The sequence below is a fragment of the Esox lucius genome, chromosome 4 (assembly GCF_011004845.1).
Source record: "Esox lucius isolate fEsoLuc1 chromosome 4, fEsoLuc1.pri, whole genome shotgun sequence".
Taxonomy (NCBI): domain Eukaryota; kingdom Metazoa; phylum Chordata; class Actinopteri; order Esociformes; family Esocidae; genus Esox; species Esox lucius.
In genome coordinates, this window is record NC_047572.1 from 29771696 (window position 1) to 29796193 (window position 24498).

The following is a 24498-nucleotide window of genomic DNA, read 5'->3' on the forward strand; positions in this document are numbered from 1 at the left end:
TTTTTCCACCATTTTCAGTTATGTTCCATACATAATTAATACGCTGTTTTGATTTATGTGTATGGGGTCTAACGCTCATTCTGAACACATACACAAAGTTTTATGATCTGAATATCCTGGCCGAATATTTATCTGGGCTTTTGTGTTAGACCCCTTACACACATTCATTGGTCAATAATAGCTTGTTTTATGTTGTAGTTATGTTGTAAAATATAGCGTAGTAATATACATCCATAGATGCTGCACGCCCACTCACAAGCATTTCGGTCATTCCTTCCGAGAGGATTGAGGATGTGGGTGCTTTTTAAGAAAATGATGGAAAATCCCTCGTGGCAGACTTATTGAGTGTTGAGGCGGACCTGTGTAGCAAATGTCACAACTCTACAGCACATGGGGTTAGTAGTGCGAGCGTTTGAAAATGTCCCCGCTTGTCATAGCGCCACCGTGTGGCCAAATGGCATGTCATTGCACGGGATGGTAGACCAGTGCCATTTACAATTGTGCCAAGATTCACCTTTCTATGCCTTACCATGTCACAGGAATTTATACTTTAATTTTCCATGGCAGGAACTGAAGAATAACAAACCAACGCTAACAAATACAATAGGATAATTGTATTAATATAAAAATCAACCCAAAAAAAGTCATCCAGTGTTACAAACAACCTCACTGCAGAGAAATAGCTAAAAGCTAGTGTTACACTCGACTAAACTGATGTGTTGCCAGTTTATAACAATATTCTAGGAATACCCATTCCTGTGTTACAAGAGAATAGATGCTCATTTTGTTTCCAATAATGAAGAAAATGGTGGCTTTGTTACTGGGTAAAGCTATTGTTCTATCAGTAAAATCTTAAGTCACATGGATCTAATGCCATTATATTCACACCCTACAAAGATGTCTCGCACCAAAAAAAAAAAAAAAAAAGAGCGAGGAAGAAAAAATGGACAGAAAACATGCAAGTTGTCTATTGTCTTATTTTGAGTAGCTACTGGCTTTTACAATATGTTCTCTTCTAAGTTGTAGGGCTTTCTGCCTCGCTCTGGTAGCAGCTGGCAAAAACACCCCTCGCCTCTCGGCCGGCTGGAGAGCAAGTGAAACAAAAAGAAACCAGACTTGAATTTCACACGCCACCAGTGTCCTACGAGTTCGCACAACGCCGTCTCTGTTCAAGACATGTTGTCAGTGTCTGAGAATCCCACTGCGAGTCGACTGGTACAGTTTTGGCAGAGCAGAACAGTGTGGTTCAGACCAGCGGTGTCCTATGTACAGTTAGACACATGTCCAAGAGAGTGTCCATCTCGTCATCTTCGTCTTCCATGATGGACACGCTAATGTTGGAAAGCAAGTGATCTGCAGTGTGACCTGCGTCAGATGTAGGAGTCTTGATTGCACTTGGCATTTTTCAGAGAATTCTGCTCAGGTGGGCAAGTTCTGTCTTCAAAAACATTTTAGAAACATCTCGATTGCTGACTGACTGAGCAACATTTTTAACCATGAATATTTTACAGGTACTGTATCTTAAATTGATCTCAGCGTGAAAGGAATACCATCTTAGTGCAATTCTTAACATGCTCTGCGCATCAGTTCTGTGCCAACAGTAATTCTGTTTTACCATTTCCCCCAACATACATGCTCTGAATATTTCATAGGTAACTCCTACTGTACGGTCTAGTATATTCCCCGAAAAAGAAAAAAAAAAGTGCACCAACAGATTTTTGTTTTTGTTTTCCTGTTTAGAAACATTAATGATGTAGGATGGCACGGCGCTTCCTGTTCTCCCACACCAGAGGCTGAAAACAACAGGTTATCATGGGAACAGTCACAGCCATCTCTCCTTCCATCAACAGAATCAGAATACACAGGGAAATATTCAGTCTTATCAACACAAATAACTCCCCAATACATAAATGCACACACCATAGTTTGCAATTCATACCATTCACAAGCAAAAAAGGGAGCATTTTCAGATTTAGTAGATCAAATATAGCAACGGGGGGGGGGGGGGGGGGGGGGGGGGGGGGCAAAGGTGTTCCTCAGTCACTCTGATGGATTCAGTAATTTGGGTATTAAAATACACAAATCCACTGCTAAAAGAGCGGTGTTTAAGGCCTACAGCACGTCTACCCCCATTTCCACACCTAGGACAGGAATGCCATCACAAATCGACATGATAAGGGGCACCGCCTATGGAACCCTTTAAGGCAAAGTGCGAGTTTGTCCTCCATCGAGCATCACAGAGATGCTGTCGCCACGCCAGAAACGTCGCTCTTTAAAAACTGTAGTGCAAGTAGGAAGACGTGGTGGTAATGGTAAATACTGATGGTTTTGTTATTGCTCGAGGGCTGCAAAGTGGCTGACTTTCTACGGACACCTCCCACGACAGCGGAACAGGACTAGAAGACACTACAGATTAGGCCAAAGATCAATCAGTCCCAGTGATGAGCTTGATTGGTTTGATGAATAAACTGAGTGAATCAATAAGCTAGAGGACAATTGGTTGAGTTCTAAGAAAACAGGCTTCACAGCTCTCTGGATAGTTCCTACTACAGACTCCACACCCAATTCAAAATGAATCCCCTGTTCGCTGTGCCTAGAAAGTCTTCTTCGTCTGGCAGATAGCCTAGCAATCTGTGCACCAGACCAGTAACCGAAATATTGCTAGATCTAATTACCATGCCGGCATGTTGTTCTGTCCTTGAGCAAGACAGTTACACCTACTTACTCCCCAGGCTCCAATGTGGCAGCCCCCCCTCACCTAACCAAATGGATTGTAAGGAGGTTTTACTTTTCAGTTAGACTTTATGCACAACTGATAACTAAAATAACTCAATCCTTATGGTTCCTTGTAGAGCTACGAAATGTCTATGTGTATTGGGTCATGACTAACTTCCACTTGATAGTAACCTTCTGTTCCACCAAACCATGTTGTTTTCTTCTTCCTGCTGGTACACAGTTGAAGGATCACAAGCCACTATTTCTTTACATTCCAAAAAAATGTAAGGAAAACAAAACACAGCCACCCTTGAAAAAACTTGCAGAAGTATACTGTGAAAAAAAGCCCCCCCACACACTCATTCTGGTAAAAAGACAAATTTCGAAACAGACCACTCTTCCATGATACAGAATTCAAATGCAAATGTGAGTCTAACATAAGTTTCTGTGGTTGATTAAAAACACACCTAAGTGCTATATCATTGCATGACAAATATGTATCTTGTTGATCGAGAAGTCCAAACAAAAGGCAAACTTGTTATGCAAAACGTTAACAACCCAAAGTGATTCAATACATTTTAGTACTGTGTTTGACAAGATGGCAATTCTTTTTTTTTGTCATATAAAAAAGGACATCACTACGAAAAATGCATCAGCCTTTTAAAATATGCAGCGCTTCAATATAAAGTGCTTCATTACATCGTTATTTTTTTTATACAGTTTCTTATTAAAATATTGTATTCCCTGGAGTAAAACCATAGTAAACATGTTACACATTGGTAAAAATAAACATTTTGGAATGTCTTTTTTAAAAAGTCCCATCAGGTGATTTTGGTCAAGCTGAACTTGTTCCTGGAGCCTAGAAAGCAGAGTTATTACAGTCTCATTACTCCATTTATGTCGATGGCATGCACTGTCACTGGATGGTAACATAAAATGTGGGATGAGGGTTAGAACCATTTCCAAGCAATTACAAGATGATGTTAAAATGAACACGGACGAAGAAAAACACGGTTAGGCGACCTACTGTGACCTGAAGGCTGAGAATCCTTGTGCCAGACCTCCCTAGCACCGACTATGCTCTCAGACCTCTGACCTTCCTATATAATAGGGCTGCAAGATTTGGATAAAATACTGCAATTGCAATTACAAAGTGTGATCTTAACACGATCTTAAGACTGTAAGCAGCGAAGATAACCTCATGTTTAAAGTTAGATCATTATATATATATATATATATATATATATATATATATATATATATATATATATATATATATATATATATAAAAAAACTTTATTTCAGACCCAGGGGAATCCCATAGAAATCATAGCCTATGTGCTAAATTATTTTTTTAAAACAAGTTAATGTTGAGTGCTTTCAATACAACAATAGTGAAATACCAACGAGCCCTGACCATCTGTGTGCCGCAATTTCGATGGGGCACCGCTAGCACGTCTAATTCCACTTTTTTGGAAGCCAAAAATCACGGACGTTTCCATTAAAGTATTGCACATGTCCATATCGAAATTTCAATTGTAATTCCATTAGTCATGCAGCCCTAAATATTGTTATTTAAATATACCAGGGGAATTACTACCAACTAATTGCTTTACTTCCCCATATGCAATCAGACCATATTCATTTTTATAAGAAAAGGCCATATCTACAAGTAAAGTATATTCTGCAGGTGATGGACAACCAGTAGCAAGATACAATGGACTGGAAGCTTACTGCCTTGCAGTATCCTTCTGGCATGATTGTGGTTATTCACTCCAAGAGGGGGCATCATTTTTTATTTACAGTTCCTGTGAGTAAATTCTCCCTTCTGTGGTTCGGTTTGTGCTATTGCTAATGTCCCTCTAGCCCCAAAAGCACCACGGTGATAGTAAGGCAAAACAAAAGAATTGCTAACAAAATATACACCAGGAACATACTTTAGGTTCAAGATAATCAGGAACTGACAGGCAAGCAAAAAAAAAGTAAATTGGTAGAGTTGAGCAGGACAAGGTGTAAGTGGAGGGCAAGTGGAATGTCATGGTGTTGCACAAGTTGCTGGAATGCGTTAGCCAGGCATGCGTTGGTTCAACATGTGTTAGCCTGGTGTGCGTTAGCCGGGCATGCGTTGATTCAACATGCGTTGGTTCAACATGCGTTAGCCGGGGCATGTGTCGGTTCCACATGCGTTAGCCGGGGCATGTGTCGGTTCCACATGCGTTAGCCGGGGCATGCGTCGGTTCCACATGCGTTAGCCGGGGCATGCGTCGGTTCCACATGCGTTAGCCGGGGCATGCGTTGGTTCCACATGCGTTAGTTGGGGCATGCGTTGGTTCCAAATGCGTTAGTTCAACATGCATTAGCTGGCATGCATGGACGACTGTTTAGATGGCAACGGCCGCTTTGGCTGCGGCACGACGGTGGAGGAGGGTTTCTGGAGGAGTGTGGCGAAGAGGAAGAGTGTGGAGGTGGGCAGGTAGACACAGAAGAAGAGGACCATGTCTTCGGTCAGGCAGAGGATCAAGGGCACTATGGTGCTCTGCTCCCCCAGGGCCCAGTCCACCAGCACCCCTGCCAGGAGGTAGTACATGTGGAACTCCTGCAGCTCCTCCCACTCTCCCCCACCACCATCCAGGCCCCAGCCCACCTCCTCAGTCCGTCCCGGTCCTCTCGGGCCTCCTCCTCCGCTGTCACTCACCATGGGCTTCATCTCCTCCCCCTCCACCGACACTGCCTCTGTGGGCCGGCTCCGCCCTCGCTCCGCCGCCCGCTCCAGCTTCCTGCTGTTTTCCACAAATTCCTGAAGGTGGAGATGGAGAGCAAAATTGTTTAATGTACTGAAACTGATTATTGCTTCTGTGGTTCAAGAAGCATTAAGTCGATTTTTGCGTCCACTATAAAACTAACTTTAACTCTCAGGTTTGGTGACAGCTGGAAAGTTGGTTAGTGATAATATACCACATAACCTCAGGAAGTTAGCGTGCAGCAATTGATAGTCACCTGTTTACACCCTACTTTATTTTCCTCTGACACAAATCTGGCCACAAATGCTGTTCATTTAGATAACACTACACCTGTCTAAACAGGTTCTAAGCATCAGAGTAACCAACGTTTCAAAGCAAAACCTACACTCCTGATTAACCTTTACTCACCAAGTGCACCAAAAGATGTGTTGTAATGTACATCATGCTAAACATAACACAGCTTCTGTTCACACCTCTTCCTAACACTTGTAGTGAAAGTAGTTCATGAATATTATGCAGCTACAAATGAGGTACAATTTTATTTATATTTTTGCATTTACCTTCAACTACTTATTTATTTATACACTTGTTTAGGCCCCCTTCTAATTTCTCCCATAACCTCCTATTAAGGATGCTCAAGGTGGTGAGTTAAATTAATAAAGCCACTTTGTATCTTCATTTTGAATGTTTAGCTCCCGATAGTTCTTCGATGTAGAGAAGGGGAAGATGCAGGAATTCAGCTCTCAACTACTAAAAACAGGACAAAAATCTAACTTTTTCAATAGATAGAACTTATTGGACCAAAATGTTTGAACAGCTTTCTACTGCCCTGAGATTTTTTATTTCATAAAGACACAAGGGTGAATAAACACACTGCATTCCAACAGAATCCCACCAGGTGATCATACCATCAGGGCTTTGTCCATGTAGAACTCTCTGCCGGGTGTGCCGTCATTGTATTTGGTGTCGATGGCGAAGCACAGGAAGAGCACATCCACCACAATCTCGAAGACGGACAGGAAGCAGTGTGCCACCAGGAAGGCAAATAGGCAGACAATGATGAGGGGGAGGACCCACTCTGCATAATCCCTCTGGTAGTTCAACAGCAGCACGCCCGCGAACGCCGTGGACGTCACAATTAGGACCTACCCGCACGCACGCACACCCATCACACACAGACAGACAGACAGAGAGAGAGAGACACGCAGACAGACAGAGACACCCATCACACGCAGACAGACAGACAGAGACACCCATCACATGCAGACAGACAGAGAGAGAGAGACACGCAGACAGACAGACAGAGAGAGACACGCAGACAGACAGAGAGAGAGAGACATGCATCACACGCAGACAGACAGACAGAGACACCCATCACACGCAGACAGACAGCCACCCACAGTGTAGGGTTTGCAACAAATGTAAAGTGGCATCCTTATTCAAGACTCAACCACACCCAACACCTGTATTACATTTCCTGAAACATTCTTAAATTCCAGCATCCTGAAGCCCTCCGGTATCCCAGCAGCCCCCTCACCTTGCCAAGGAAGAGGACGAAGTCTCCCACAGCGTTGATGGCGGCGACCCTCAAAGCGTTCTCCACCAGAATCACAAAGGCGTCGCGCGCTGACGTGCAGAAACTAGTGCTGTTGATGGCTGTTGCTGCGTACGCATTCTGCAGTGGGGGGAGGTGGCGGGGGGGATACAGTTACTACAGCAAAGCAGCTGGATGCCAAACAGCTGACGTCCATCTGTTATTTCCTTAATCCGGGAACTGGTTAATATCTCCTACCTGATTCAAATAGTTGAGGCACTTCTCCAAACACCAGAGGCAGCAGATACATGTCTTCAACATGCAACGTGCAAATGCATTTTCCTGGGTAAGAGAAGGGGGGGGGGGGGGTCATCTGAGATGAACTACCGCTACTCTTCAAAATGACATTCATGCTAACAAACAATATATCCCTTCAGAGCATGACGCTGAATCAAAGCAGGCAAAATAAGTCTAGGAACAAGGGACAAATTGAGAGAGGAAGCAAAAGGTGTGGCCTCTGTTGGTCCAAGCAGTGTAGGCCTCCAGTGTGGGTTGGAATCTGGCCCACCGCTCTCTGTTAATACTCAAAAATAACTTTTCAAGAAATAAGAGAAAGGAGTGAGAGACAACAAGAGAGAGCACAAGCGAGAAAGACAACGAGAGAGAGCACGAGACAACGAGAGAGACAGACAGAGAGAGTGAGACAGATTCACCTTGCCCTTGAGCTGGTTGTGGATGTACATGAGCATGAGACGGGGGATCTTGACCAGGGTGATGATGAAGGAGCCCTTGGCCACGGTGCCCAGGTGGTACCTCATCAGCCTCAGTACTGACGACAGGATGGGCGTCAGTGGCAGCTTGGTCTTGTCCCTAAGAGGGGAGGTGCCAGCAACAGGGGGAGGGAAAAAGGGAGTAAAAGACAAAAAGAGGTGGAGGGGTTGAATTGATTATATATTTCAAATCTGATCACCCGTAAATACTACAGCTTAATATATAATTAGTTTATAATTTTTTATGATTATACAATTTTAATATATATAATGATTGTTTGTTTTTGTGCCATGGGTTCGTGGTCCAGACCTGGTGAAGTAGTAGGTAACCACGGCTCCGGCCACCGTCATCTGCTGGCAGGCCAGGATGAACTCACTGATCCAGATGAGGCCCACAGCATGGTACCATGTCATGTACTGCAGGGTCCCCGTCAGACGGAATTCCGTCAGACCAGTCTCCTCGTTTTGGACTGGGTTCCCTGGGGGGGGGGGACATGTCTGACTCAGTCCTCCTGCGTGGTCCAGTACGTGGTTCTGTTAACTCCCCTCCCTTGCTCAACACTCCCACCCTGTCTCAACGCTGGTCCCCGGGTACATCAGCACCAAGCCCCCCGCCCCCCCCCGTCCTCCCCTCCTCCTCCTCCCACCTCCTCACCGGTGGTGCCGAGGAAGAGCAGGACCAGGCTCCAGTAGAGCCAGAAGAGCAGCAGGGCCAGGAAGGTGCAGAAGGGCTGCAGGGTGAGCAGGGGGAGGTGGATGAACACCTTACCGGCCACATGGAACAGAGCGATGGTCAGAGACACACGCTTCCTCATGAACAACATCAGGAGGAGTAGGATCACCTGAGACGGGAGTGCCGACAGAGGGGAGGGGGCGGAAAGAAAGAGAGAAAGGGGAGGGGGCAGAGAGAAAGAGAGGGATGTGGAGGGAGAGAGGGCAATGAATAGCAAGAAAAAGTGATTGGGAATGGGTGGAAGGGACAGGACCACCAAAAAGAAAGACCATGGGGGCAGAGACAGAACAGGAGATAACAAATAGCCAAGGGGGTGAGAGTTAGAGTCAGGGAGGTGGCGAGTCGCGCGCGTCCTTTATCTGAAATGTCACCGCAGCCCGACAACCCCGCGGCTCGGTGGCCTCCAGCTGCCCTGTGACCCCAAATGGAACTCACTGTAAAGACGGTGGCGGCGATGGCATACACCAGCAGCCCCTGGGCACTGTCCCTGGTCGTCCCCGCCTCCACCTTCGCATCTTTTGTCTCCACGGTCTTGGTGGACACGGTCTGGTTGGCGGTCAGCCGGTGGTCTATGTACAGCCACCACAGAATGCTCGTGCCCGCTGCGGAAACAGATTTGAAGGTGCCGCATCATTGATGAGATGAAATCCCTACCTACTGCTCGGTGGAAGAAAACAATACCGGAGAATACATGCTAAGCACGCAGCGACGTTGGGCGGTTTTCAGCGGTTCCCTTGTGGTGGAGTACAACAAAACAGAAGTAGGGCCAGGTGAGACAGGAAGTGCACTCACCCAGGGAACCCAGGACCACGGAGGCCGTGAGGATCCAGACCAGCACAGCCGAGATGTAACGGATGATTACCATCAGGATCATGGAGAGCACTGTACCAGACGACAGACACGACAGACACGACAGCACTTAAAACCCCCCGCTTAACCACAGACACAGGATCAGTTAACACCCGGGTCAGCCTCAACCTTGACCTAAACTGGAACAAGAACTGAAAATGGAATTGACCGTGAACCCCTGAACGTGTCAAGTAAGACTCCCACAAGTGTATTATTACCATGGCGCCATAGCGCTTTACAAAGGGAGAAGACAAAGTGAGCTTCCTCTGTCTCATTCTAAACGGCATACATCTCACTGGGACCACTCAAAGATGTGATGACTTTGCTGTATTTTCCCCCAGCGCTGCGTTTCCCCACCCTTTATGTCTGACCCCTGGTAACTGCCTACATGCTGACACCCAGAATACTCACACGGAGAAATCAGCAGAATGCACTAGTGCAGTACACACGTTCCCTATGCAGAACAGTTCTTCACTAGCTCACCTAGAAAGGAAGTCTCGGGAGACAACGGAGATGCAGACCAACGTTGAGTACCGCAAGACCCGTCCCACACCGCCGGGGACAGGATTCTCAGGCCCTGTCCGGTACAACCCCCCCTCTCCTCCCCCCCACCCCCCCACTTCCCGAGCCACGGATGTTACAAGATGTAGGAAGAGGAGGTCGTCACCTAGCGCCAGCAGGCAGAGGCCCATGATGATCTCCTTGCTGGCCATGACGCCGGCAATCAGCCTGTGCAGCATGCTGTTGTCGCTCACGAACGTCACCACCGCTTCGGCGAACTTTGCGTAGCACGAGATGTCCACCGGCGTGCAGCGGTTGAACACCGGGAGGGATTTGCTGTCGGGGGCGGAGCAAATCAGGGGTCCAAAGGTCATGAGTCACATGACCTGAGAGTTCGTCAAACAAAGCTGCCTTTTGAGTCAGGGAGGTTTTATTAAATAGAATAGCATTTCTTTGTGGTTAATACAGTGGGGTCTGACAAGACAGGCCTTAACAATAGCAATCAGTGATCACACTTCAAGCTGTCAAGGGATTGCTTCCTCCGTCCTCATTTCCTCCACACTACGTCTGTCTTTCACCTCCCTTCCAGGGGGCTTTGAAAGGGAGGTGGGGAGGAGAGGCACGTCTCAATTGTTTCTTTTTCTCTGCATCTCAAAACTTGACAGGGACCTCTGACCTTCTCATCCAGTCAGTTACGTAAGGGAGACAAGAGAATGTGACGAATCAGGGAAATTCTGTTGAGATTCTCCCAAGGACTGAGGCTCTACTGAAGCAACCAAACAAGCCAGCTACCACTAAATCCCCAGCCCATCAAGAAACAGCTTCTAGCTACCATATTACCCCCCAGTCTTTCCAGAAACACACTGGTGGAGATCTGAGAAGGATTGGATCAGTGGTGGCATTTTAAACGTTTTAGATAGCATCTGTAATTTTTTTCCCCCAACGCAGTCAAAACGTAAATCACAGTCTTACCTCAGGAATCTTAACGTTCTCCACGACACAGGCTAATCATCTTGACCCTGCACCTGGTGAATGGCTGAGTGTGTAGAAATGTACTTACAGCAGCTATTAAAGGGAATTCTGAGGTACGCCTCATTTCAGGTCTTCCTACCTCGGTGGAACTGGAAGTTTGGGACATTTGTCGAACCGTTCCGGAAGGTTGGGATACCTGTGACCAGCCATCTCGTAGGAACACAACTCAGACCCTGCGAGAGACAGAAACTATTAAGTTTTTGAGACGGAGTAAAAACACACCAGGGCTTGACTGAGCGCAGAAAATACTTAACCGAAACAGAAGTTTCAAGTATATCGCTACTTGCGTTTGGCAGGTAGTTAGATACAAATTAATCTGTCCAATTTCTTGCCAGCCGAAACAGGTGTGACAAAAAACAATGCATATATATTAAGTAATTAATGTATTCCCAGGAAGTAGTAACGTGCTATTATCTGTCACTTGCTAGCTTGAATCGGACTAGTTTTTGCGGACAAGCACAGTCTAAATTCTCTTTGTCCAACTTTTTGTCTTTACTACAAGCGTTAATGTAATGCAAAGCCCACCATGTCCCATGCACCATGTTAGTGCCGCTGAAAGAAATTCAGTTTCCCCAAAACTAACCCAATGGATGCTGACCCACATGGCAACATTAAAGGGATAGTTTGTCAAAGAAAATTCTCCCCCCCAAAAAAAATCCCTTACCAAAAGTTGTAATATGATTTTTCGACAAACTACACCTTTTAAAAAAACATCACGGCAAAATCACACCGCCCAGCGTTCTAATCACCGCCCAGCGTTCTAATCACCGCCCAAAAAAATCTGAACTCTGCCCTGTGAATTCGGAAAACAAATACACGACGCAGAAAACCTACATATACCAAGTGCAGTCAATAATGGGGCACGCACGTGAAGCGTGTGCGTCTTACAATCAGCAAATGACTGCACTGATTGTGGACAGTCAGGCCTGGCTGAAGGGCTTACAGCGGGACAAACAATAGGGCCTGTGCCAGCAATGGTGGCATTAATGGCGTCTTTGTTGATCTAGTTGGCACTCAACACGTGCCAAGGTTCCCGCAGGGCCACAACGCGTGCGCGCTGACTGAAAGGCCAAGTATTACTGGACAATGACACGTGGGGTCAAGGCCACGCCACCGTTGGTGGGAGAGTGTCGTTCCAATGGGACTGCGGTGATTCACTGTCAATGGCGTAATGGATGGCATCCGTAACAGTGACCTAGTGCCCCATTCCCATTGATGGGGGAAGGGACACTCCAAGAGGGACCGTTTTGGTTGTCATGACTACCCGTGATGCTGTCCTTATGACCACAGCAGACTGCGGAAAGACAGAAATTCAGTGCCTTCCTACATGTCACCCACTAGACATGCAACAACTCTAAATGAAAATAAACACAAAGCAAAACAGAAAACCAGTTAAACGCAAATCCGGACTCGCCAAAACGGTGTTTCTGGGAAAACGTACGTTCCTATTATCTGTGGTCTCGGCCAATCCAGCAGTCTAAGCAAAAGCTTTCGATACACGTGTCCTGCTGCAGTGTGGGTTCAAATCCAGGCCGCTGCTCGTTCAGAAGAAAGCCATCAAAATCTGAGCCTTTTCTCACGTTCATGTCCAATGAAGCATAAAAACTGCCCGACAAAATGAAGTTCACACATTTTTCCAGACCACAATCAACGACAATTGTCAATGAATTGCAGTCCACGGATTCCAAAACGAGGAACAGGAGGACAGAGAATCATTGACTCAGAAGGGTTAGGGTTACTTTGCCTGAAGAGGAATGTGTTTCACAGTAGGCTATACTTACCATTGTGCATGGCGAACCTCTTGAGATCCTGGTACGTCTTCAGCTCTTCATCAGGACACAGTGACACACACAGGGCCATGGACTTGATCTTCCTCTGGACTATATCAATGTTACACGGGTCCAGGAAGAACACATATCTGCAGACCAAACAATCTCTCTATTAATCTGTTCTTCATCCATCCAAACTTCCTAAACAAGGCAACATGTCCGAAAGAACTTGAGCATTTTAGGAATTTGTTTATTTTTTCTCTTTTTACACACACACATACACACACACACACACTTCCTGACAGCAATATGAAGAATGAGTCACGAGAAAGACAGGAATGTAAGAATTTTGGTGTGGGAAACAAAGCAAAAAAAATTTGAAATACAGACCTAAAAGACCTGAAGCCTACACCTACCCTCAATGTGACGCCCATTTAGCGGACAAAGAAAACACACTGCCTCAACAAAGCCTCATTCACTGATACGTGACAGGAGGCCACGGGAGAGTGAGCCTCTGCTTGCTGTTGCTACTGGGTCTGGACCATGGACCTTGGCAAGGGAGTATACAGTGATAGGAACGAGGACATTTCCATGAGAAAAACACTTCACAGTGACCCATCTGCCTTCTGCTGTTATTCACGCACACAACACAGGCATTGTCCAGAGTTTCACGCACAAAAGCTGGACACAGATACCCAGAGAGACATTACTGACTTCATGCTTCTCCCAGAGCTGTAACGTCCATACTGACATACCACAGTGTCTGGGCCAGTTTAATTACATTCGTACAGACCAGACAAACATCTAGGTCAGACTCCGGTGAATCTACTGTAGCTGGTAGAAATGAACTATTCTGGTGATTAATAGGCTGGCTCAGAGGAATCAAGAAAAGTCTAATCCCGCCCGATTCAGCACAATATTGGAGTTCAGTTTGACTACAATTTCTAAAACAGCTGAGGTTAGGATCGAGCTTGGATGAACTGATCATTGATCGTCAAGGAGCTAACGTATCCAGAGGATCAGGCTAGAGCACTGTGGGTTTCCAAGGCTGTGTAAATGTGGAGCTGCTTAACTGTATTAGCAAATTAAAACCCCACTAGCAAACCTTAGGCTTTGACCGGGTGGTCACCGATCCCATAACCTCTCATAGGCAGGTCAATCTAAAGGTTGCAGAAGGCAGGACTACATATGACGTTGAAGTAACCCCGTAGCGGGCCTCGATTTATGCACCTCCCCGAAAACAATGCCTGGGTTAGTTGGTCCGAGAATAGCAAAAATGAACAGTCAAATAACTAACATGACACGAAAGTTACCTGTGCTTACTAGTCAAAAACCGCTAACAAATATGATCCGGGAACTTCTATTGGGGAAGAACGTCCGGCACATAAACCGACCAAACCGTCTTTGCCGGTAACGCGCATTGGTGTGTCAGTTATATCAACAGCCCCACCCTGGGAGGTTCATCAAGGGGAAACACTGACACTGTATTAATGGACCGGGGGAAAGCTAACCAATTATCCTTGAGGACAGAAGCTGTTGAATTTCCAAATAGTTCCGTCGACAAAGCACATGCAAATCAAAACGCAGACACTCGACAGCCACCGCCAAAACCTGAGACTACCAAACACGCACCCCAGTCACGCTGGGATCAATTTACGCAACGGCCACGTAAACAACATTTCTCATAATGTACAACGCTCTTGCCCGCAGGCAAGTTCTCTGCACCAGCACCCCCCCCCCCCCCCCCACAAGGATCATTAGCACAATATGCTGTACCTGAAATCAGCATAGTCACTGCTGCTACAACATTCCGCTGTAAAATGGGTGTGGGTGTTCCACTCTGTTCTATCTCAGGCAGTTTGAAGTTGTTTAAAGAGAGTGGGTGGGAGCAGAGTGTTGTGGCAGCAACCTCTGCACCAACGCGCAGAGCAGAACACCAGTAAACAACGACGGGTGAAAAGAAAGGGTAGAGTCAGAGAGGGGAAACCCTACAAATTGAGAAAAAAGAGCAAAGAGAAGAGAAACAGGGGAGAGATGGGTAAAGACACTGCCAGGAACATCTGAAGAGTGTTTCGGTGACCTGCTTGTGCCAGCTAGCACACACTCCAGAAACGTCTTCTTTCTTTATTCCTCACTTCCTGGCAGAGTCTGATAGCAAGCCACATTCAATAGGACCGAATCAGTGTTATTCTTTTAAACGATGACACATTTCATGTTCCACTCTTTCATCAGCCGGCTATCCTAACCGTAATGGGGGGGCGGGGGGGGGCATCAAGCTGAGCAATTTCAAAGCCATTCATTTCACTTCACTGCCGCTCCAGCTAAACCAAAAGAAATGAATCACCCTGACCTGTGTTGGTGACTCACAGGTCGGTGCCACCAGCCAATCATTAACCAAACCGTCGGTCCAAATGGGAACAATCAGCCCACCGTGCCAATGACGTGGCCTGAAACACCAGTACTCCCAAAGGGTCGAGCGCCGTACATAGGTAATGTTCACGGTGACAGAACGTCCTTAAGCCTCTTGCATATTTACTCAGGGTTTTATCTGTGCTAGCTTCCAAGAAGCCAGGGCTAAAATGACTGCAACTTGACATTTCTATTAGGCAAATGAGCAAAAGGGCAAAGCTTTTTCTTAGTACATCTGAATAATGGACAGATTTGCCAAAACAATTCGGTTTTAATCAGTGATATGCTTTGACGCTGCCCCTTACAGACAGAGAAAAAGTAAAGGATGAGTAATAAAACAGAACCATCTACACAGTTGCGCATAAAAATTGTCCTTTTCATTCAAAACCTGCCTGAATTCTGGGACACACATGCAAATGAAAAGCATGCTCAATTAGATGATCTAATTTTGGAAATTAAGTCCTAGGTTGCTATGGTAGTATGTTTGGGGTCTTTGTCTTGCATGCATTGAGGCACTGTCCAATGGGTTTATAAGAATTTGCATGTTCTATAGCAGAGAAAATGCTTTTGTTCACTTAAGAATTAAATGCTGTTATATTGTCAATGCTGACAAGTGTATTAGGTCCAATGAGAGCCATACATGCCCAAAACATTACCCCCCCCCCCCCCCACACCATATTTCAGAGATGAGGTTTGTATCCTGTGAATCTTGGGCAGTTTCTTTTTTAATATATTTTAAATAGTTCAAAAACCTTAGATACACATTTTAAAAATGGCTAAAAAGAAACTGAAACAGTAGAAATGATAATGGACTTGGGTTCAGAGTGGGTTATTTTTACTGTCTCTAACTGAATTGTAATCACCTAAACCAAAGCCAGACAGTTAGGGAACATCGAAAATTCCCCAAAATATGGATAGACTATTTTTGGTCATTTTGATCGTGACACATTTTCAATCTCAGTGTGGGTTGAATGCAGCCCCCAGGATGATGTGTTTGACACTCCTGGTCTAAAAGTTAGACCTAAGTCGAAACATAATTGCAACTGGAGAGCCGGAGCAAGAGACTCACTTTTTGTCCGTTTGATCCAGTCCGCTCAACCGAACCCCTTCAATCCGCTCATTACGCCGGCCGCAGGTGTTTCCATAGCTGTCGTAGCCAAAGACAAGACGAGCTGCACCCCCCGTGGCGATAGTGAATCCACAGATACTACCCTGAAAGAAGCGTTAGCGAGCATTAGCATTTAATGCTACAATGTTTTTTATTGTTGTTTTTTCTTTTTATTACAACAACAACAGGTATACTGAAGATATAATATTCCAAGTAACAACCTGACCGTGATGCTCATGGACAATGTAACGAAAGGCAACCTCAACACCAGCCTAAATTTAGTGTTTTGGGAGTATTTACATTCTAACCACACAACCAGTGGAATAGTGTTAATTAGTACATCTAATACATTGCAAGTTCCTTTCCACGTCCACTCCCCACTACTCCGGGAAATCCACTGGACATTTTGAGAGAAGCCCAGGGTCTGCCTCCGAGCACCGCCAGAATACCAGGAGCCGTTTAAGTTTTATCAATGCAAATCAATAGCAGATGGTACCAGAGAAAGGGAACCAGAAACATTTTCATTTGCTTGGTCAGTGATTTAAAACAGACCCTCTCCAGCTAGCTGGCAAAAGGTATCCCACCCCATGTTCACTGCCAATTGGGAAGTGGTTATTCCGCAGGTAAGGGGGGGGTGGGACAACAACTACGACAGCCTCCAACCAGTCATTACTAGGGGAGAGTCATTCAAGAGCGCAGACCTTTCACACGGGGTGAATATCTGATGTCACACATTACAGAGATGACATTGACAGCTTCAGTGTTACTAAACCAGCTCAAAGCACGTAAATATATCCAACTGGAGATTATGACTTCACAACAGGACAGACTGCTCATTCAATCAGGACACGAATTGCCCCTGCCCAACACCAACGACTGAACACAAGTGTCTGACCCACCACAAGTCAATGGAGCGCAACGAGATAAGGCATGCCAGGCCAAGGTTCTACCCATTCTGAGCTAATTTGCCAAGCGTCCCATCTCCGTCAGTATGCTGTGACCAGAATTCAAACTGATTTCCGTAATGATGCCACTACTATGCATGCCACTACTCCTAATGATGCCACTACTATGGCTTAGACCCGTGCCTCGTACTACACAACCTTTAATCAAAATAATGTTATTGCACATTTCCATGATCAATTAAAATAAAGATGTACTGACGCCTGATGTCTTCAGACCGCAGAGTTAACACTTAGTGGCAGCTTCATCTGGAGCCATTTTGAATGTGAACCACTTTCAGAAACTGCTTCGCACAACTCTCAGGTTAACATACATTTCCATTTGCTTTAGGGAAAATAACTCAACCTCAGCAGATTTATGAACAGCAATAATTAAACTGAGTCTGGCCTCATGCTGGGCCTCTCTTACAAATTCTGGTGAGTGTTTGGCATAAACATGTGTCTCTCTCAAACACAATACTTTATTCCAGGGTTAGTTTTCTGAAAATGTAGCCAGGTTATCCTGTTACTTTTTACCAAACCAAACTTTAATCCTTCCCCATTTCTTTTTATGCTGACAAACTCTCCGGACCCTGTGTATTTATGTTTTTTCTGCAAGTTTGTAGCTATTGGCTGAGTGGAGTAATAACTTGGCACAGGTGCCACTGGTCAGGCATTTAAGGACTGTCATGACAAGAACAACATTTATGGAGGTGAACTTTGTACTTAGACTCCAAATGTGAGAGAGGTCGGGTAGAATTCAGATTTAGAAAAGGTGAAATCACTTCAAGAACAGAAGGCTTATTTCTGAAAGAGCATGGAAATTTGAATTGGGTGAGGAGAACCTTCCCACAAATGCAGAAAGACTGCGGAATAATGTTACATCCCCAACAACTTATGTAAGCTAAAAGTTAGAACCACAGAGTTGAAGCCCACGATGAAGGCCTAAAAATAGATAGGGCTCAATCTAAACAAAAGGCCACAGGACTCAGCAAATATAGTTAAAATGTGAGGGTGGTATGTTTGGTTATGGTACTGTGTTACCACATTCGGTCATTCAGACGTGACCAGAGTGGCCTTTTCTAACCTATATATGGTTTTACGTTGTTCTTTGCAATTGTCAAATGAATAGGCATATAAGCTACTTACCATTCCAACGCAAAATACAGTAAATAAAAGGAACCACGGCAAATCCGTGCAACTTCGATCCTCCAAGGGTCTCCATTCTCTCTTTGTCCTCTGGGAAAGAAAATGTCATTATCAGCAAACCCGTGCCCGTTAGCAAAAGGACTACCGACACGGTGACTACCGTTTTGGAATTAATATCGTGACAGCTGACAATTAGGCAAAGAATGTTTTACGATCGACTGTACATAACGGCACTGACTCAGTAGTCACCGTGAATGTCATTAGGCCAAGTTCTAACTGCCTTTATTTCTTCCCCGTTACACTTCTGTTTCGTAGAAAAGAGACAACCACATCGATCTAGGAAACGTTGCTACTTTGCTCTGAACAAATAACTGAACCATTCTTCCTCCCTAATTGTCAAGCTGTAGTTCAATTGCGTCAAATGATGGCACGTTGCGCGGGGAGAGGTGATGTTTGTTTACACGGCTAACGGTGCTCACGAGCTATTTATGATAAAGCAAAGCTGCTTTCCAACGTGTAGCCTATGCTAAATGTCGTTGCAACTTAGTTAGAAAACTATTCTAACGTTATTCGTATGAAGCTACATAGCCTGATATGCATTTCTCGCTTCCAATAATAATAAGAGGATTACACTAGCATTCCCCGATAAACAGCCTAGGCGCCTTACCTAATCTGACTACCGTGAGGAGAATTGTCATTGGATGACAGCTGTAGCAACAATGTAGCAGTGCAATCGTCGTTCCATTACGCTCAAGTTGCAACATTGAAACAAAATCATACAAAAAAGGGGTGGAGGAAACCGTTATCTTACCTCTGTGCTACCGCAGCATCCCATTGCAGGCAAGGGTTAGATTTGCGAATAGCTAAACACTACAGCACAAGAAAAAACAATAACCCAAACTTGCAGGGAGTTAACGGTATTATGTTTACCCTGCATGAATTACGTGGCACCGACTTGAACGATTTGTAGATTAGAAAGGCGACACAAATGGTATATTCCATCCAAAATGCATATTAATATCTGCCTCCTTCCTCCAGGTATAAGGGATTAATACTTCAGGATTTATCACCGCACACTTCCTGGTGGATTGTGAAGATGCAGCCGGAAAAGGAATGTAGCAGCCATTCATCTCATTGAGCCTGCGCGTTTGGTACTCGAATGGATAACGGGAGGACCGCGGGAGGTGGAACGGAGCGCGCGACTTCCAAACGCACCGCTTTTTCGCAGCCTTCGGTGCATCCACTCAGTGTCACCACACATCGTGATCTACTACTCCGTAATAGCTTGCGAGGAACTATGAAAACAATTATTGTTGTGGCCAAGAAGGCATAGCCCCACCGCGCGTAGGCTACCGTAATTAAAATTGGTAGTAGGGCAACTAAGTGACATGTTCTCTTTAACGTTCAGTATCAGTGCTCATTTTATTCCAATTAACATAATGGTTTAAGGATGTCCATCTAATTCCAAATTGTCTGCACTGACTATTAGGCTGTAAATCGGTTTTCATCAGAGGTTAATGCATTTTCATCAGTCATGAATCAGTGGTAAAGCCTAGACGGCATATCAATATTCTAAAAACTTATTTTTTTTCCTTTGTGAGATCAATTGTTATTGTTTTTATCATTGTTGACGTACAATATTGTAGCCTAAAACGCCTGAATGAACGTTTTAAAATGTGCCTTTCAACCAGAAAAAGAAACCACCTAATATTTCGTAATCCTGTAAAGTTTTTCAAAAAGATATATGAACGCTTTTCTCACTCTCATACGATATCCAGGATGTATCTGCAAGCTGTGGTCTGCCTCCAAATAAGGGTTGTCCACCTTTTTCCTGGGCCTTCCTGGCTGGGAACCGCTTGTTGCCTTTCTCTGTTCCATCTTCTTGGCTGTGTGAAGCACAGCTACGGCAGGGAGATGCCAGTGTGAAAGCTAAAAGAGGGCCCTTTGTTCCATTGTTCTCTGTTGTACCAGGGCGAGAGTGAGCTGTGTGCGCGTGTGTGTGCCAGCGCGTGCAATGTTTTTACTTATAAGGTTGTTATGAATCAGCTTTTTTTCTATTTGGGAGGCATTTATACTTCGTTAGTAGACACAGATAGTTTTTACTTAAACAGCATATCCTGATACTTGCTCCAGAGGCTGCAACTTGAACTACTGGACCACACTAGACCACTGCACTCCATCGAGTGGAGAGAGCTCGTTCTTGGGTTTTATTGTCCTTTTCGACTTTTTACTTTTATATAAAGTAATTTCACATACAAACGTTTAAATTATAGAATAATAAAGGCGACATTTGATCATTCATAGGCTAATTCAGGTGATTATTTTTATTTTCAACACATAGTTGGATTTCTTGAAGTACTTTGGTTTTAGCCACTAGAGAGCAGTCATGCGCTACGTAAAACATCACGAACTTGAACACCATTGCTACACTGTATGGTGTCGGACTAAAGGGGTTGTCAAACCTTCAGGGTGTCTCAAGTTTAACTAGATAACTGTACTGATTGACGACAGATGAGCACTGATAAAGGAAATCAAGTATGGAAAGCAGATGTGTGCGGTTGATGGTATACCCATTTGTAGACACTTCAAAGGTTTTGTGGGACAACCCTGCGAGCTCGTGATATTGTGCACTCTGTCCGATAAAATATCGGGATGCCGAGGTTATGAACCAAACGCTGAGGTCATCGTGCTTTAGGGAGTGCGTCTCATGACAGTCTGTCTGACTAAATGTGATAACCCAGCACTATAACTAAACATACTATCCTCTATTTTTGTAACTATGTCTGCAGGGCCCATCATTGCCGTTGAGCACCAATGTATTTTCATGTCTACATCCTGGGCATCAACCCAGTAGCTCCAACTTTTGGCTTACACAAGTTGTTGCCGTGGATGTAACGTATTATTCAGCGGTGTTTCTGCAGTAGTGGGCAGTTTCTTGTTTTCCTTTACCCGGGTATTTTATCTGTGGTTGGTGAGAGCCTCCATTTGGTGTGTCATTCAGAACCTGTTTTATCACTCTGGTGGCTCTTTCACCGTGCTCTCAAGGCTTTTAATAGACTTGGATATATTTTTTAAAGCAAGCCAGTAAGTTTGACTATATCAGCGATATGACACTTCAATGCCCCCAAGGGGAGAGAGCATGGTATATGTAGTGACTCAAGAGATGGTTTCATTGGATATCAGCTCAGGATAATCAGGTTTCAGACTCATATCCCTTGTTTAGATTTTTAAAAAAATTGTCCCAGCAAAATCTCCTATTGGCTCTGATGTAAAACCTTTGGCAGATTAACCTTTTTTAAAACACATACTGTATTTAACGTAGTGGAACAAATTAGAGAGGAACAGTTCATCGTTTGTCTTATTTATCAAACATCCAGTCCTACCAATGTGGTGCTGGTTAACTGTTATTTCTTACTCACCTGACGTTGACATTCGGCTAAAAATAGACTGGTGGAGGATCTCAATAACACGTCCAAGATTCCTTATTTAATTTCTTCTCGCTTCCTTAAAACCCATTGGATGACAATTTCAGAGGTCTGCCCCCCTTGTAAGCTCGGCCAATAGGTTCTGAGAAGCAGTCGAGCACAGAAGTGAAGAATGAAGTTAAGATTCACTCGTCTAGGTGGGGAATATTCTTGTAGCGGTAGGTGTGCCTCATTTCCTCTGGATATATCCCTTCAGTTTATTCCTACTGGGTCCCGCGCACTCAGTGTACAACAAAATGTGTTGGTTGTCACACTGAGGAGGGCCACTCGTGTTTACAATGTTCAGACAAAATAGCTGCAGTTAAACGCATGTCACGCTCTGTTTAACTGGCACGGACAATATGTGGGTCACAGCAGATTTAGCCATCAGTCCGCAGCGTTTGCTTTGCTGACGTCTGCATACATATGTACAGAAGTTCAGAAAAGCTGTTGAATGATGGAACGATGCATTAATTAGTTGTGATCGTAAAAAAGTCCGTAGCTTTTGTGATTTAGGACTCTGTTTTTGTTTATACATACAGAGGTGTCTGTGCCGAACTGTTCAAACTATTTGCTACCTACTAAAACTGAGTTGGAACATCTGGGCTGGGGCAACTACAGCCAGGGTCAGCTGACGCCAGTTTACCTTTCACCTACTTTCACCCAGCAGGGGCCAGACTAGTGTAGGTCTGAAGCATCCTGCGAAACTCTATCAGGGACCCAGTTGAGTTCATAATTAGGCTATTGATTTTAATGCCTTTCTTTTAGTGAATACATTTATAATCTTTCTGTCACATTAATTCTCTTTTTAGCCTGTATGGTGATATCATGACAATTCTTCGTGTCTCACAAAGTATGCTATTTTTGTTCTTGTTTCTTTGGTTAGAGTTTTTATAAGAACTGCAGTTTCTATAAATCTTTGTACAGAACATTATTTTCGTTGTTTTCAGTCCATTTGCAAGGGTTTCAGACAATGCAACCAATCATGTTGAGAACAAATTAGTGCACTCAAATTACCAAAATTTTAAATCAGTTACTTGATTAACTCTGACAGCTTATAGCAAAATAAAATCTCTCCTATGTCTTTCCTGTCATATACAGCATTAAAATCCTTGCATTTGTTTTGAAAAAATAAATACATAAAATAATTGTGTAATCAGTCACAGATCTTTGTCATTTCACAATACTTGGTTTCTGCAAATTATACAGGGTTGGGTAATATTTGGATTACCCAAACTCAATAACATAATCACATTGCTTCCAGTTATTTTTGGATTACTAACGGCTTTAAAAAGGATCCACCCATTGCCTTTGGTGTGTCAATGTGGTGTTCTTTGACCTGTAGTTTGACTTGTCAAACTTATATGTGCACCTTTTTAAAATGCAAAATTGAATGTAGTTGAAGACAGAAAGGTGATATAATGTATTTCACGCAAACATTCTTTAAAAATTATTAAGGTGATCGACAAAATAGCAATCACATTTTCCAAAGGTTTCCATTTGATTTCCATTTCTGTAGTGGTAATGTAAATAGTAAAAAATTTGTTGCGAACCCAATCACTTTACATTTGACTTTCACTAATATCGAGGCCTTGAATAATACAGCAGTGAAGCCCCTGTCTCACAGTTAGTCTAATTGGGCTGCCTTGAATCATCCTGCTCTAGTACCCTCCGGTGCATAGAGATTCTGGTGTAGCCAGAATGACGTGTGACGTGATAAGAAGCAGAACGGCATTGGATGCTCTTTGGAAGACACATCTCGACAAGAGCTGTCCAAAATATACTAGGAGTTGTTGCAATGAAGGGACAGATATCACAAAATCTGGGGTAAAAACCTAATTTGTGAAGTACGCCTGTTCTGTAACTTTTTAATTTATGATGATTTCCTTGGTCAGATGCACTACCACTACTCTAGCCTGCTGCTCCTTACATGGTATTTCATTTTTTTATTTTCTGAGACAGTGAGGAAAGATTATAGCTTTTCTGCTAAAGGGCAGTGGGAGCTGGATTCAAACCCACTCTGCTGCGGTACACGTGCAGTGAAATGTCAGACGACATGACCACCTTAGGCCACTACATCATCAGACTTTAATGACAATCATATTTCATTGAGTTCCAATTCAACGTCCTGTAGGTTGTGGCCAATTACAATTGAAATGTAAGGTGTGGTGAATTGCAATTAAAATGTAGGGTGCAGCCAATTACAATTAAAATGTATGGCTTGAATTATGTTAAATTCCAGTGTGACCCGAACCCTGGAGAAAAAAGTCATCATCCATTTCTCTTTCATGCACAAAATAATAATAAGCGATTATTTGAAGCTATTAACACTGTAACTACTAAAATGGTTTCCTGAATGTTTCTTGCATAATCTGTAATGCAATTATTTTACTGTTGTCAGCCTCATGATTTCCTTTTAGGAAAATATATTTGCACTAATGCAATTTAGAGGGGTTGTCACAATAACCCTTTTGTGTTTCGTGTCATGTTCACAAGGATTTGTGGATCTCTTTTCATTTTTCTTTTTACAAAAACCTCTCAGCTGAACTGATTACTGTTTCTCAACTGATCAATACCAATAATCAATGGGGGGGGGGGGGTCATAAGGTATGGGGTTTCATCCAAATAGATGTGAAAATGTATTCAAAATCTGTTTGTTCTTTTGACATTTTTCGGAAAAACTTGACTAGGTCAATCTCTAAATCCAAGCGGCATTCAGTCTCTAGCATATGCGCTACTTTTAATGCATGTAGGCTTATGGTATTTATTGTAATTTTCCTCTA

At 44.0% G+C, this 24498-nt stretch overlaps 2 protein-coding genes across 7 annotated transcripts in view; one reads left to right on the forward strand and one right to left on the reverse strand.

Annotated features, from left to right (window-relative positions):
* Nucleotides 1–599: 599 nt before the first annotated feature.
* On the reverse strand, nt 600–21690 carry slc44a1b (solute carrier family 44 member 1b). Of its 6 annotated transcripts, XM_010900312.3 has the most exons (16): nt 20013–20209; nt 18252–18341; nt 16123–16265; nt 12657–12793; nt 10955–11048; nt 10010–10179; nt 9286–9375; nt 8929–9095; nt 8416–8602; nt 8071–8239; nt 7704–7860; nt 7249–7332; nt 6994–7131; nt 6365–6601; nt 5411–5512; nt 600–3574 (listed from the first exon to the last, which is right to left on the reverse strand). In XM_010900312.3, the coding sequence occupies exons 1-16, from the start codon at nt 20127–20129 to the stop codon at nt 3551–3553; spliced, it is 2106 nt and encodes a 701-aa protein (XP_010898614.3). In that variant the 5' UTR covers nt 20130–20209; the 3' UTR covers nt 600–3550. The 6 variants fall into 6 exon arrangements, with proteins under 6 accessions (XP_010898614.3, XP_019901490.2, XP_019901488.2 ...); XM_020045931.3 differs by lacking the exons at nt 600–3574; nt 20013–20209 and adding an exon at nt 21671–21690 and having other exon boundaries at nt 3997–5512; XM_020045929.3 differs by lacking the exon at nt 600–3574 and having other exon boundaries at nt 3997–5512; nt 20013–20222.
* A 181-nt stretch (nt 21691–21871) lies between these two features.
* The window catches only part of abca1b (ATP-binding cassette, sub-family A (ABC1), member 1B), a 39503-nt gene continuing 36876 nt past the window's right edge, over nt 21872–24498 (forward strand). Inside the window, exon 1 of the mRNA XM_013133585.3 lies at nt 21872–21894. The gene's annotated coding sequence lies outside the window, so the exon portion shown is untranslated. The remainder of the gene's footprint in view (nt 21895–24498) is intronic.